General features: G+C 37.7%; 1 protein-coding gene across 3 annotated transcripts in view; it reads right to left on the minus strand.

Annotated features, from left to right (window-relative positions):
• The window catches only part of FOCAD (focadhesin), a gene marked incomplete at its 5' end in the record, with an annotated part of 286,040 nt that overhangs the window by 107,744 nt on the left and 163,065 nt on the right, over nucleotides 1–15,231 (minus strand). For all 3 annotated transcript variants that reach the window (XM_079706945.1, XM_079706946.1, XM_079706947.1), the window contains 3 exons: nucleotides 6,020–6,103; nucleotides 7,330–7,380; nucleotides 11,115–11,249. In XM_079706945.1, coding sequence (XP_079563071.1) covers nucleotides 6,020–6,103; nucleotides 7,330–7,380; nucleotides 11,115–11,249 — 270 coding nt within the window. The remainder of the gene's footprint in view (nucleotides 1–6,019; nucleotides 6,104–7,329; nucleotides 7,381–11,114; nucleotides 11,250–15,231) is intronic.

Raw genomic sequence — 15,231 nt, forward strand, 5'->3', positions numbered from 1 at the left:
TGGGAAGGTAAAACGGTGCAGCCCCTTTGGAAAACGGTTTGGCAGTTTCTCAAAAAGTGAAATGCAGAGTTACTGTATGGCCCAGCAATTCCACTCCCATGTATATGACCAAGAAAAGTGAAAACAAACGATCACACAAAACTTGCACACGAATGTGAATACATTAGTTGTAACAGCAAAAATGGAAGCAACTCCAATGTCCATGAGCATATAAACGAAATACGGCACACTTACACGATGGAATATTATTCAATCATAAAAAGGTATGAAGTGCAGATATGTGTTCCACATGAATGAACTTTGGAAACATTATGCTAAGTGAAGGAAGCCAGTCACGAAAGAACACATGCTATATGATTTCATTATAGGAAAGGTTCAGGACAGGTAAATTTACAGAGACAGAAAGTAGATTAACGGTTGCTTAGCGCTGGGGGGAAAGAAAGGGGTAATGGGGATTGATTGCTAACAAGACGATCTAAAATTAGATTGTGGCAGCTCTGTGATTAGTTGCACAGTTCTCTGAATACACTAAAACCACTTGAATTGCATGCTCTAACTGGGTGAATTGTATGGAATGCGGATTATATCTCAGTAAAGTTATTTAAAAAGAAAGGAAGGAGGAAGGGAGGAAGGGAGGCAATAGGAAAGAGAGGAAAGGGGAGGGGAGAGTGTGGGTTGGAGGAGGGGCTGCAGAAGAGGCAGCGGCACAAGCGGAAGCGTAGGAAATAGAGGCGGAAGCTGCCACCACCTTCAGAGGGACCTCAGCTGATGGATGAACTAGGCCAAGTGACCAGTACTCCCAATTCCAGAACTATGTAGTATAAAATGAATCTGATCTTTTTTGCACACATTTTAGCCTATCCAGTTTAAATGCTCAATGAGTCACAGCACCCAGGCCATCAATATTTCCAAGAGCCACTAAAGAAGACCTACTAGGTTGGGGATTTAAAAAAAAAAGATCTGTTCATCCATCTTGTCTAATTTTGCATTCACATAACTGCATCCCTATATTAATTTATCTGCTGTGTGATAAATAACATATGTCTGCATCTTACATACACATGTATGTTAACAAAGACACTAGAGATGTACTGTAATTTTATTTTATTTTATTTATTTATTTTTGGCTGCGTTGGGTCTTCGTTGCTGTTCATGGGTTTTCTCTAGTTGCAGTGAGCGGGGGCTACTCTTCGTTGTAGTGCGCAGACTTCTCATTGCCATGGTTTCTCTTGCTGGGGAGCACGGGCTCTAGGTACGTGGGCTTCAGTAGTTGTGGCTCACGGGCTCTAGAGCGCAGGCTCAGTAGTTGTGGCGCAGGGGCTTAAGTTGCTCCGCGGCATGTGGGATCTTCCAGGACCAGGGCTAGAACCCATGTCCCTGCGTTGGCAGGAGGATTCTTAACCACTGTGCCACCAGGGAAGCCCCAATGTACTGTAATTTAAGTATAGATGATATACTCTGTCTACTTATAATGGTATGATTACACCTTCAATTTTGTTTCTTCAAAGGTGAGCTGATTCTCCTAAACTAAGTAGCACTTATTGTTAGACTTTGGTTTCATGGCATTTCCCTACTCCTCTGCTCATCTCTTAAAGAAGTAATTGTTCCAGCTTCCCTATGCTAGTCCCAGGCTTTTCCCTTTGTTTGTATGCAACAAGTGAATAAGATCAACATGAGTACTACTAAGGAAAATCAAGGGAAGTCATGTGAAAAAAATACTTGTTAAAATTATAAAATGTTGCTAACTATATTACATTAGCTACTCAAACATCCAGGAAAAAACTGTCTATTTAGAACACACACACACACACACACATGCATGCACATACACACACCAACTACACCCTTCCAATTATAGCTAAGCTTTGTTGAAGAAACTTAAAGGGAGAGCCAAATATAAAATGATAAATTACTTTTAAAATCTGCTTTAAGTTGAATATTGGAAAGCTTATCCTACAGAATGCCTTACTTAACTACATTTTCTGAGCCAGATAACCTTTCAACCACGTTTCTGTGTGTGCAACCTAAGAAAATCCAGGAGTTTGTGCATAAACAGAGGATTTATTTGGAACTCATTAAGTATCTGCATAAATTCATTTAAAAAGAGAAACAGCTTCTGATGAAAGCAATAACATTCGCTTAAATCAAAGCGGAACAGGTTACACCACATTAATACCAACCCAGGGTGCATAATAAGTTCTTTTATATTACTCGCTTCTCAAATTAACTCCAGAAATCAACAACCCTATCTTAAGAGCTCTATAATAAAAAGTTTAATATTTAAGCAGCCAAGTATTTTTTAAAGAACCCAAGTCAGAGAGAAGAGTCAACCTAAATGTTTATCCATTACTGACTGTTTTACCAGAAAAACAATTCTTTATAGTTTTTTTGGTTGGTTTTTCTGTTTTGTTTCATTTTGGGGGTGTCAGGGGGCACTAAAGAAGGCAAAGGAGAAGGATAAATAGCTAAAAAGACAAAGAAGTACAAACTAAAAGGGAAAAATTATTCATGTTTATTTTTTGACACTGAAATCAACAGGTCTTCAAAGAAGCACCCCCCCCAAATTTTTTGACCAACTTTAGACTTGCATGTTTCAAGTGATTAACGATAATATTTTTACAAACCAACAAACACATGGATTCATTCACTGGCCTTATTTCCGTAGTGTAGTGGTTATCACGTTCACCTCACACATGGTTTCATTCAACATTCCCAGCTCATAAGACAGCCTAGCACTTAGTATATGTCCAATAAATAATCACTAAACCAATGCAAGTGTTAAGTGTCTATCATCAACAATCCCACAAAACTTCCTAATAACAAACCAGTGACAAGAAAGATGAGTTAATGAATCTGCTATTCAAATCCCTGACTCACACGATATCTCATTCAGCTCTACTTTCCATTGACATTTTGCATCTTACCTTAGATGGTACTGTTTCGTTTAACCCTAAATCTTCCTTCTGATGTCTGTCACTCCTTTAATGCCTTCTGTTTTACCAGCCTGTTAGCTTTCTTTCAACAAGTTTCACAGTTTAAGCTGATGCAGCAATGAACAAGAAATCTTTCTTTAATAAATTTAAAGGTGTACTTACAAAAGTAGTTGAATTATAATCCACAAAAGTAACCATGTGGATAATATCTTAAAAAAATTTTTTTTCTTTTTAAAAAACATTTCCACTTGAAATTCACCATATGTTCTGTTAAAAGATTATTTCACAAGTTTCCACAAATAGAAAAAGAGAACCTGTACACCTTTCACTGGAAAGGTATACAAGTAGCCTTCAGTTTTGTGAGTAAACCAAACTGCCCTTGGTGCAGAGTGAGTAAACTCTGACAACAAGGAGCAATCTTAGATTTTACACTAGAGGAGTCCCTACCTGGCACAGACTTTTGAAACAGTTGTAAGTATGCTTTTGTAGAAAGTGAGCCACAGTTTCACATCACTGCCACTATCTACAAAACAGAGGTGGGATCTGACTGGGTTGCACCCTTAGCCTTCAGGGACTTGTTTGGAATATGAACATACTGACCATTTTCTGGACTTTTAGTTCTTAGATATTAAAACAGCCAAACTGAAAATCAGTAATTAATAAAAAGAAGAAGAACAATGCATGGTGTGGTCCTGTAAGTAATGATTCTCCATGCGGAGGAAGGTCCTCTATATCAGAAACTGGGGGTTGAAGTGGGGTGGGCTCTTAAACCATATGTCCTCTCATCTTAATCTCAGTTAAGAATATCCACGGTAGTGAACCTCTGTTACATATGAGAGGGAATCACATCCTAGAAGGGGGTTAGGGCAGAAAAAAGGTTGAAAAGCATGGCTAAAATAAGTCTTAGAGACTTCCTTTACAGCTCTTCACGTTCTGCTGGTGAAAACTCAAGCATATATAGTACATCACTACCCTTTATGTTGGAAGGTATAAAGAGCTTTTTATGGTTATTCAGGGATCAGAGGATATACAAGAGTTAGATTAAGAAAGTATCTAATATTTGACTGCGTACAGCACTTAGCTGAGTAATAACTCTAAGAAACACAACCAGAAACTAAACAAACCCCTCAAGTATGATAAAATAGAAACATAACAATATTTAAAGAGGTAGAGACTAAACAGTCAAGGGTATATGGGAGTTATTTAATAAAAGCTATCATTCCAGCTGGAATGTTTCAGTAATAATAGTTAAAAATAAAGGTAATCATTATGTTGTGATCTAAATTACCAATTGCTTATTTAAAATAATATAGGGACTTCCCTGGTGGCCCAGTGGTTAAGACTCTGCACTCCCAGTGCAGAGGGTCAGGGTTCGATCCCTGGTCAGGGAACTAGATCCTGCATGCATGCCACAACTAAGAACCCACGTGCCGCTACAAAGATCCCGCACGCGGCAATGAAGATCCCACGTGCCGCAACTAAGACCCAGTGCAGCAAAAAGATATATATATACGTATATATATAAAATAAGAAAAAGTATCTTTCCAGATAGTGTAGGTAATCTATTGGTAGGAGTTTACATACCAAATTTACATGTAATTTTTTCCTTTTTCTTTACCTTTCTCCCCCTTTTCTTCAGAAGTTATGGGTATTGCTAGTCACCATGGTGTAGTCTGAAATCCCAGTTTTAACATTTTACGAGTCACAGGACATCTTTTGTTAAGGCTTCCTGTTTGTGATAACTGCACAAGCTGGCCGATCTGTCTTCGAGTTCTCAGTGACACGGGAAATCCTGCCTCACTTAGGATTTGGTTTTACAAGAGCCTATCTTCAGTCCCTCCAATTCAATTCAATAAACAGAAGTTTGCCTGGTTCCTACTGGCATCTAATCTCTGTATAAGCTCAACCCAGAAGAAAAAGTCAACTCATTTTAATGCCTGAGGATCCCAAGAAATTCACAATAAAACTTGCCACTTCACCTCAAGGACAGATTCTGGGTAATGTTATGCATAACTTCTAACACAATGTCTTCCTTACACTGTAACGGCATTAAATAACCATTTGTATGCCTTTGAATTAGCAGTAACACTAAATGTGAAATCATACACTTAGGAACTTCCCTGGTGGTGCAGTGGTTAAGTATCTGCCTGCCAATGCAGGGAACATGGGTTCGAGCCCTGGTCCAGGAAGATCCCACATGCTGTGGAGCAACTAAGCCCATGCGCCACAACTACTGAGCCTACACTCTAGAGCCCGCAAGCCACAACTACTGAGCCCTCGTGTCTAGAGCCTGTGCTCCGCCACAAGAGAAACCACCATGATGAGAAGCCCTGTGCACTGTAACAAAGAGTAGCCCACGCTAGCCACAACTAGAGAAAGCCCGCGCACAGCAATAAAGACTCAATGCAGCCATTAAATAAATAAATAAATAAATAAATATTTTTTTAAAAGAAAGAAATCATACACTTAACTCCTTAATATAACCTGAGAATTTAAAGCTGGTTATACTAGGTAGGTAGTAGAAAAGGTTGTATGTTTTTAGTTTAGTCTAAAAACTAAGATAATATCACACAGTGTGTTAACCCTTAAAAGAGAGTGATACTTTCTTCATCCAGTTCTCTGGGTCTAACCTATATATCATTTCAAAGTAAACGAATAAATAGCAGATTTTTTTCAGATGGCACTTCAATTCTGTATCACAAAGAAAGATCTCTGGCTGCCCAGGTGGTAGAAAACCTTACTCTGTGCAGGCCGTGCTTGGATGTGAAGTTCAAGACGGTGCACTAACTGGGTAAGGTGGTTCCTATAGTGACGCAGACCTTGCCCTGGGCACAGGGCAATGCAGTCATACACCAAGTCACCTTATAGAGATTTCATTTCCACCTTCCATCTCTTTTAGTTCATTATCTGTGAAGTCTAAGACCTCTACAATCTACTACAGATTAAACAAATTATAAATATAAATTCTTATCTTTTATGGACAACATATCTAGAGTTACAGGTAAGAATTCCCTAAGCAGGGGATATAAGTAAAGTTATAAAATGTAGCAGTAAAGAGATACTGGTAAGAAAGCAGAAAAACCTACCTTTTCAGGCAGATGAAGAATGGTGTGCTCCCTGGCACCGAAGTGTGACAGAGATTTATATGCAGCATTTGCTACAACTGGGTCCTAGATAGAGTAAAAGTAAGATAAACAAAAGAAACAACATATATTAAACATCAACTCTGGAGGCAGAAAGAAAAGCTTCCCCGACCAACCTCAAAGTTCTATAGTCAGTGCTTTGGAAGTGGTATTCAAGCCTTGCTATTTTTAATCCCAATTAAAAATAGAGAGGAAACAGCACTGGACAGAGGCATCAGAAAAACCACATTTCTATCCTAGTTGGGACATTAAACATAAAATAACTCCTAATTGCTCAAGTCCCCATGAGGTGGTACGGTTTAGCGGAAGGAGTACGAGGGTATAGAGTTTGATAGGCCTGAAACTGGACTCTGAGTCTCCGGCTACTCCCCGGGAGAGCTGGCCTTCTGGAATCTAAGCTTTTTCACTCATGAGCCAGGTGGAACATCACCAACACCCCCTGCTCTATACTCCTTGATTGGAAATGACATTCGAAAAATGGAGAGTATATACACTACTATATATAAAATAGATAACTAATAAGGACCTACTGTACAGCACAGGGAACTCTACTCAGTACTCTGTAAGGGCCTATATGGGAAAAGAATCTAAAAAAGAGTGTATATATGTATATGTATAACTGATTCACTTTGCTGTACACCTGAAACTAACACAACATCATAAATCAGCTATACTCCAATAAAAATTTTAAAAAAACCAAAAACAGGGCTTCCCTGGTGGCGCAGCGGTTGAGAGTCCGCCTGCCGATGCAGGGGACACGGATTCGTGCCCCGGTCCAGGAAGATCCCACATGCCATGGAGCGGCTGGGCCCGTGAGCCTTGGCCGCTGAGCCTGCGCGTCCGGAGCCTGTGCTCAGCAATGGGAGAGGCCACAACAATGAGAGGCCCGCGTACCGCAAAACAAAACAAAACAAAACAAAACAAAAAATGGAGCGGAGTTTTTGTTTGATGTGCTTATCGGTGGGGGAGGGGCAAAGAAGGAAAGAGGAAGGACCTTTAAAAGGAGAGACAATGGCAACATTCCCTCTTCGTATCTGTCAGTGTCACAAAGTAACAAGTGCATTTTATGGTGAAAATGTATTAACTGGCATAAATTAAGAATAATTTTTAAAACCTAAATTTATTAACAGTCACAATTCTTTTAAAATCAAGAAGGCATCATTTCAAGGGAGTTATATTTTTATCCTAAGAGTCTTATTCCACAGTTCTTTCCCAAGCTTGGTTCTGTTTCACTGATGCCCTTGTGACAGTACCTTGTTTTGAGTGTGGTTCCAGAGGAAGCTGAGGACTTGAACTTTAAAATTCTGAAAAATCAACAAACAACAGAATAAAATTTTAAGACAAAGATAAAATTGAGAGTAAACAATCTAAAGTAGCAAATGTGGAAATTAAATCACTTTAAAAATTATACCACTAGTAACTGACTTAATCTGTACTTATCCATCATTCATAAAATGAAAATACTCAGAAACAGACTTATCATCTAAACATATGGATATGTTAAACAAGGTGAGATTTTAAGATTATTGAATTTAGAAACCTAACCATTTCTTACTGATCTCTCAAGTCTTAGTACAAATGTCACTCTCCTTTTTCATGCCTCTATTCCTAACCCCCTACCCAGAAGAGAGCTCTCCCTTCTCTAAGAGGCCATACGGCACATGGCACAATTTAGCATCTAATGTGATTATCTGTGTATGTGGTCAACTCCCTACTAGCTTGTACACTCCTTAAAGCAGTGGCTGTCTTTCTCATTTCAAAGGCCAGTACATAAAGATTATAAAGCCCAGTTCCTCAAATGACAAATATTTAATAAATAATTGAGCATAAAAAGCCATTTATCTTCCAACATTAAATGTCTTTTTTTTTTCTTTTTTTTTTTTTTTTTTTGCGGTACACGGGCCTCTCACTGCTGTGGCCTCTCCCATTGCGGAGCACAGGCTCCAGACGCGCAGGCTCAGCGGCCATGGCTCACGGGCCCAGCCGCTCCATGGCATGTGGGATCTTCCCGGACTGGGGCACGAACCCGTGTCCCCTGCATCGGCAGGCGGACTCTCAACCACTGAGCCACCAGGGAAGCCCCAATGTCTTCTTAATTTCAGCCACATCTAACTTCTTGCCCTGCTAAATCATATGAGGTTCTTCTATACCTCGTGTTTGCATATTCTCTTAAAAACATCAATGAAAAGCAACATTTTATTAATTCTTCACGATCCTAGCCTAATAGCACCAACTAAATAAGGTTTCCTTAGATTTCTCCTAAGAATGCTTGTCACTTCCACAACCACACTCTCATAGCTCTTTGAGTAACTGTACTTATCAAATGTTATTATAATTATTATTGCTTATGTCTATATCCTTTACCAACTTTTGAGCTTTCAGAAGGCAGGGACTGACAACATGGTATAATGGAAAAATATAGCCTTGGAGCCAGAAAGTCCTGGGTTTAGAAAACAGCTTTCACTTAGAAACTACAGTGTTGGTTCAGTTACTTGTCTTGCATGTAGCAGATACTCAATAAATATTTGTTTAATGAATGGATAGACCTCTTAAAACCTCAGATTCTTTTGCTATAAAATGAAAAATAATAACTTCCTATCAGATATTAGAACTAATTGATATAAAGTAACTGGAAGAGCACTGGGGAATATAATAACTACTTAAAATAGTGTCTATTATTGTTTATTAGTATCTCTAAGGCCTAGCACAGTTCTAATAAATATATTCTGAGTCAATCAATGAATGATCAAGCACTTTGCAAAGCAATTCAGAAAATATACAAATTGAAACATGGACTCTATTTTCAACAAGCTTATATTTTAATGGAGAAAATATATGTATACATATACCTGTAGTATAAAATAGAAATAAATGTTCTTAAGACAGTATAGATAAAGAACTTTGGGAGCAATAGACTCCCGTTGGAAGAAAAATTCTCAAAGGATGGGATAACTTAAACCAATTCTTTATTTCCTAAAATAGACTTTAAAATTAGAGGTGAAAAAGAAAGTAATTCTAGACAGAGAGAACAACATGAACAAAGGAAAAGCAATGGAAAAATTTAGAAGCGGAGAAGGAATCTACAATGGTTTGGTCTTCCTGGAGTGCAGGAGGCAGAAAAGCAGAATGAGGCCAATTCTAAAAGACCTTATTGGCTCCATATAAAGAAACTGGACTTCACTTTTGGTAAACACAAGGTATTTGAGGTGACTAGGGATAGTAATGACCTAAGAAATGTTTTGGGAAAACTCTATTCAACTAGGGCTTATATACAAACAAACTCTAAGCAGTTAAGAGAAAACAAATTATTTAAACACACACAGGAAGAGAAAGGAGGAGGGAGGGAGAAAGGAAGGGAAGGAGGGAGAAAGTGGGGGAGGTGGGGAGAAAGGGAGAGACCGAGAGAGAAAGAGATACAGAGCGACAGATTGGAGAGGGGTCTTCTCTACGTTTCTTTACTTCTGCTGCCAGGTGGGCTCTGGTCACTGAAAAAATCTCCCTACTAGGAGGAAACTGATGGATAAAATTGTCCCAAAGCCATCTATCTGAACAACAGAGGAATCCTAATGTTATTATAAGCATGAAGATAAACCAAAATAAAATGTCACTGAAAAGGAATGTAAAACTTGAAGGAAAAAAAAATAGTCCAAAAGACAACTTACAGCTTACCAATGTAAGCAAACATAAAAAACACACAAGCCACTTCATAAATTCAATGTAATAAAAACTGAAAGTACAAGCAACACAAAGGTATATGAGTTCAGCCCTTGAAGACAGAAAATAAATATACGTATCACTGCATACAAAGTCCTTATTTTGTGTTTTAGTATGGGCTCCTTATCAGTAGCCTGGCAGATTTTCTGACAACATAGGGTATGTACCCACGAACAGTGGCCATAAAAAAGACTGTTGGTGAACTATATACTCTAGGAGTCATGAATTGATTCTTTTTTTAATACCCCAAAACAAAAGCCCAAATATGAGAATAAACTCACAATATCCTGTATTGGTTCATTCATTCATTCAACAACTAGGTTCTGAATATACATTATGTACCATGCTAGGTATTGTGTCCTTGGTAAGGACAAATTTGATTTTATTCACTGTGTAGCATTTAGAATGATTAGAAGTATTATCCTACAATCCTGTCTTATCATGTGATCTAAAACAAGTAAGGGACTATTCTTGGAATCTTACAGAGGGCCAGTTTATCAAAGTCTGTGAAGCACTAAATCAAACTAAAGGTTCACCAAGACTTCAAGTGGAAATCAATTGAGGCTCTTTGAAGGAAAAGTCAATAAAAAGGTGAGCTTGAAAGGGGATATGGCTACAAAAGTGGAGATATAAATGAATCTGCCACCCTCTCATTTCATTCAAAGAGATAACAAAGAAAATGTTAAACAGAAATACGTGAATCTTACAGCAAAACATCTTCCACCAAGTGTTTCAATTCATTACAATGACAAACACTGCCTAGTTCATAAAATTATTTTCCTCTCCTAGGACAGGTTGATTTTACAATCGTCTTCATTGAAGAGTATACATGAAAAGCAAAGTTATATATAGAAAATGTAAACTAACACATAAAAAATCAAATCTCTATGCCTAAGCTAGAAAAAAACCACAAATGACTCTATGTCTATACTACTCAGACGTCTGCCCTGCCTTACTAAAGCCTTTGTTAACACTTTTTAGAATTTAAAACACCAACAAAATGCATTTAAACTGTTGGCCTCGTGAATTCTATTATTTTACAAACACTATTTTAACATATGGGCTTTTAAAAATCTTGACTATACTTTCATAATAAAAACTTGGCATCCTTCATGTAAATAAATCTCAAAGACAGAGGACTGATAAGGGTGGATATCCTCCTACTCCTAGGAGTCCATAAAGATATCAACATGTTCACAGAACAAAAAGTGCTAAATGATTTTTGGCAAACAAAAGATTACGAATATTTTTTTCCAAAAGTTATGATAAAGCACATGTCTTCCCAATGTAGAAACAGACAATTTATTGAGCTCTGAATGCATACCTCATATTCAGCTGTATTGACTGTTAAGGAAGGAACCAGAGAAAACAGTTCACTGAGGGTCTTCAAAATGAGAGGTCTCATGTCACAACTCAGCTTTGGGGAGAGAGCATTCCAAGTGGAGCGAATACAAACCACCTGTGAAGCAAATACAAAAGTCAATACCTAACAAAATCCCAGCTCATATGACGCCGTTAGTAAAGAGTACTGTCTTTCATTATAAGGAAACTTAAGAACAAGAACACTCCTAGCAGTTAAGATCTGATAAATCATCACCCTTCAAAAGAAATTATTTAAACTAATATAAACTGTTGTTGAAGAAGATCCAGCCTGCCTCACACAACTGCTTTTTTACTTTTTTTTGGTTAACCAAAGAAGCAAAGCTTTGTCGTTCTCCCTCATGCACAAATACACACAAAATTCACTCCAGGTTAGCTACAAACATTGTTGAATAGCCATTCTCTGAAACCAAGAAGGGTAAGATAATGCTAGAACATTTCTAAATCCAGGTATTCACAGTTCTCATAGTTTTCCAGTCTTGATGAAACTGAGTATCTGAGTATCACCACTCAGAAAATTGGGATGTTAGCATACATAAATCAAACACTCTCAAATCATCTTACAAACTTCTAAATGAGGTAGGTGAATAATTTTATTATTTAAAATAATAACTTAAAACTTTTGTTTAAAAAGTCATTTCAGATTTTTAAGAGGCTGTTAAATGCTAAAATAAAACTAACAAAAATGTTACTGTCAGCTTGACCCAATTCCCTTAAACCACGTATTCTTAAGCCATCTCAAGATCTGTTTTTAAGGATATTCAAATATCTTCTTAAGTTCAATTCCAACTACAATGGATGATTTCTTCACTTACAGATATTTGATTAAAATTTTAAAACTCAGGCAGGAAGAGTGGCAACACAGATCAATCAGATAGAGTTTAACAGGATTAATCTTTCTAAACCACTACAGTCTCTTCTCTTAAGCTTCAATTAACACACACAATTTATCTTCATCTACAAACATAAATTATTTAGGAAACACTACATGAGTTAAAAAGTGAAAAGATGTCAAAGATAAATGAATAATATATATTTAAAGACACAGATTAAGGAGAGACTCAAAGAAGACAGCAAAAAGTGTATCTCAGAAAACTTGGATTCAGTGCTTTTGCTCTTATTTTCAACAGAAAACAGTTTCAGGAGGAACCCAGGGAGTAAAGCTATTTCAGGGGGTGGGAGTCATTACAGTATCAGGAGGCAAAAAGTCTAGAGATGGGACTTGAAGAAGGAATGGAAAGAAATCAGGCAGACATCCCACGAGGAAATGGAAAGCATAAGTCAAACACAAATAAAGCAAGCTGTAGACATAAAAAGCACGAGTCCTGGTGAAGCAGGGCTGATGGATCAAAGAGTACCTAGAATACCAAAGCAGTTTGGATCAGAATCAAAAGGAAAAGGAAGCCTCCAGAGATTTCTGAGTTGGGGAATAAACTAAATTCAAATACTATTTTTGAAAGATTCTTCTGGTAGTCTTATAGCCAAACTCAAAGCAGTCATGAACCTCTCTAATTCCTATTTGTCAGTAGTCCCTAACATAAAGAACCTCAAAAGTTTTCCAAAAATTGTATGCTCAATGTACTCACTAACTATCCATGCTTTCTCCTCACTTTAAATTCCTATCTAATTCCAACCTACGTTGTTTCAAGACAGTTCAAATCTCAATTCTACAATTAACTGTTCTCTTACAATTCAGGCCCTCGTTTTATCCCTTCCTTTCCTCTAACTTCTAGCACTTAAAACTCTGTACTACCCAACTTAGCATTTAATTCCATACTGCCTGGTATTGTTCACTATTTTTTGTGACTATAAATTGTCTTCTCAACTAGATATTAAGTTCTGTAAAGACAATGACCACACCTTACAGTTCTCACCCCCCCACACCCACCGCTCACCTAGCACAGTAATAACTATATCAGATTATCTGTAGTTATCAACTACTGATGGTACTGGAGCCTGAGGAATGGTAAATCTGAGATAGAGAAAAAAAGAATTAAAAGGACTTGGAGAATGAAGTGAGATGATTTGGGCCTAGAGACTTGGGTGAATAAAAAGCAACATAATTAAATGGAGGGGAAACCGGAAGAAGGAGCACCTTTGCAGGAGATGGGGGATGGATATGTTTAATTGGAGCGGATGGAAAGACACCTAGAAAGAAATATCCTGCAGGCACGAGGGAAAAAGGACTGTAACTCAGATGTAAGGTCTGCTAACAACAGCTTTGTCATTCAAACATTTCTGTAAATCAAAATACCAGGAGGAAGTATGGTCTCATACATGTTCTGATGCACTTTGCAGATCAACAAAAAAGATCTCTGGCCACCAATTATGGGAGTACAAAAAGGGCTTGCCCTGTCCATGGATGGTGGGTGGGGAGTGAGGCTATATCCTCTAAGTATTTTCAAAGATTTACAAATTTTTTTAAAAGTCTTCTTCCTAGAAAGTTTGAAAACTAGTGCCTGAAATGGTATTCTACATGTGGAATATGAGAAGATATTCCAGAATCCCAGCCATGAATTGTGCCTTAAATGTAAGCAAGGTATACCTGCAGGGAATATACATAAATCCAGGCTTGCCTATACATAATCAGGAGCAGGGAAGCCTCTAATAAAGAAGCCTGCTTCCTTTGACCTTCCCAACCCTGGGCTATTCTTGACTAGATCTTAGAGATCTCCCAGCCCTGAGGGCTTTGAATTCAACCTATTACTATCTTGCTATGTCCATCTCCTAGAACCCTGTGGATTTGATCCACCAGCCTGTTGACCTGTGCAATCTGTCATATTATATCAGATTAGTCAAGCTCATGTTCCTGGTCTTTACTGGCTTGTTTCGGCTCTACTGTTTATTACCCAATGACTTGTCTGTTTTCAAAAAATAGACTGACTTCTGGCTCCAGCAACATGATGGGCCATACCTGAAATGACTGATAAAGAAGAAAATTCTTTTATATATAGCTGAGCCGAAAAGGAAAAATGGGGGTGGGGTTAATTACCCAGTGCCAGAAACAAAGAGGGAAATACCTGCATTGTGGTATTGAAAGGAAGTTGTCAGTTTCCATAACCTAATAGCTTGAGTTTAAATGTCCACATGGTAAGAGGAGATACTGCCTTTATCCTATAGATGGAAGGGAGTCGGAACTGAGACCCCCACATAAAACCAGCACCCTTGAAGGGCTGCACCCTAGTGTAATGGTTGGACTAGAAACCAATGAGCTGAGAAATTAACAAAAAATGGCAGTGAGCTGGGGGCACCTGGACCACTCTCAAAAAGCACTCCCATAATACATAACCCAAATGATTTGCACAGAAAAATAAAATCAAATAAGCCACACTAAAAGTAAGTTTATATGTCTATACATTATAATATGACTGTTTAAAACCAAAGGCAAAGAGACAATCTTCAGAGATAAATGGGAGAAAATATAGGCTATCTACAAAGGAGCAATTTAGAGTAACAACAAACTTTTCAAAATTAACAAGACCAAAGGACGGTGCAATAAGATCTTAAAAGCACTAACAGCCTACAATACTAAATCCACAGGAAACTATCAGCCTACAATACTAAATCCACAATTCAACAGTATCAGCCTACAATACTAAATCCTATGATACTAAATCCACAGAAACTATCAGCCTACAACACTATCAGCCTACAATACTAAATCCACAATTCAACAGTAAGGACAAAACAAGCAAAAACAAATAAAATACAAGGAAAACTATCAGCCTACAATACTAAGCCCACAATTCAACAGTAAGGGCAAAACAAGCAAAAACAAACAAAATAGAAGGAACAAAACCTAGGTATTATGCATATATAGCATATGAATATTTACCGACTAATGACTCAGAACATCTTGCTTAGTTTGTCTGCGAGATTTTGGAGAATTCATTCCATTCTGAATGCGTACATTATGTATATTTTGTTGCCATTTTTGTTTCTTGGGGAGAATGATACTTTTTCCATGTTATTCTTCCACAAGAACCTTAGCGACACTAAACAGCACAGATTATGAAGATCCAATGCAACATGATATACTGTAAAGAGCACATGACTAGAGT

The sequence above is a fragment of the Hyperoodon ampullatus genome, assembly GCF_949752795.1.
Source record: "Hyperoodon ampullatus genome assembly, chromosome: 6".
Classification (NCBI taxonomy): Eukaryota; Metazoa; Chordata; class Mammalia; order Artiodactyla; family Ziphiidae; genus Hyperoodon; species Hyperoodon ampullatus.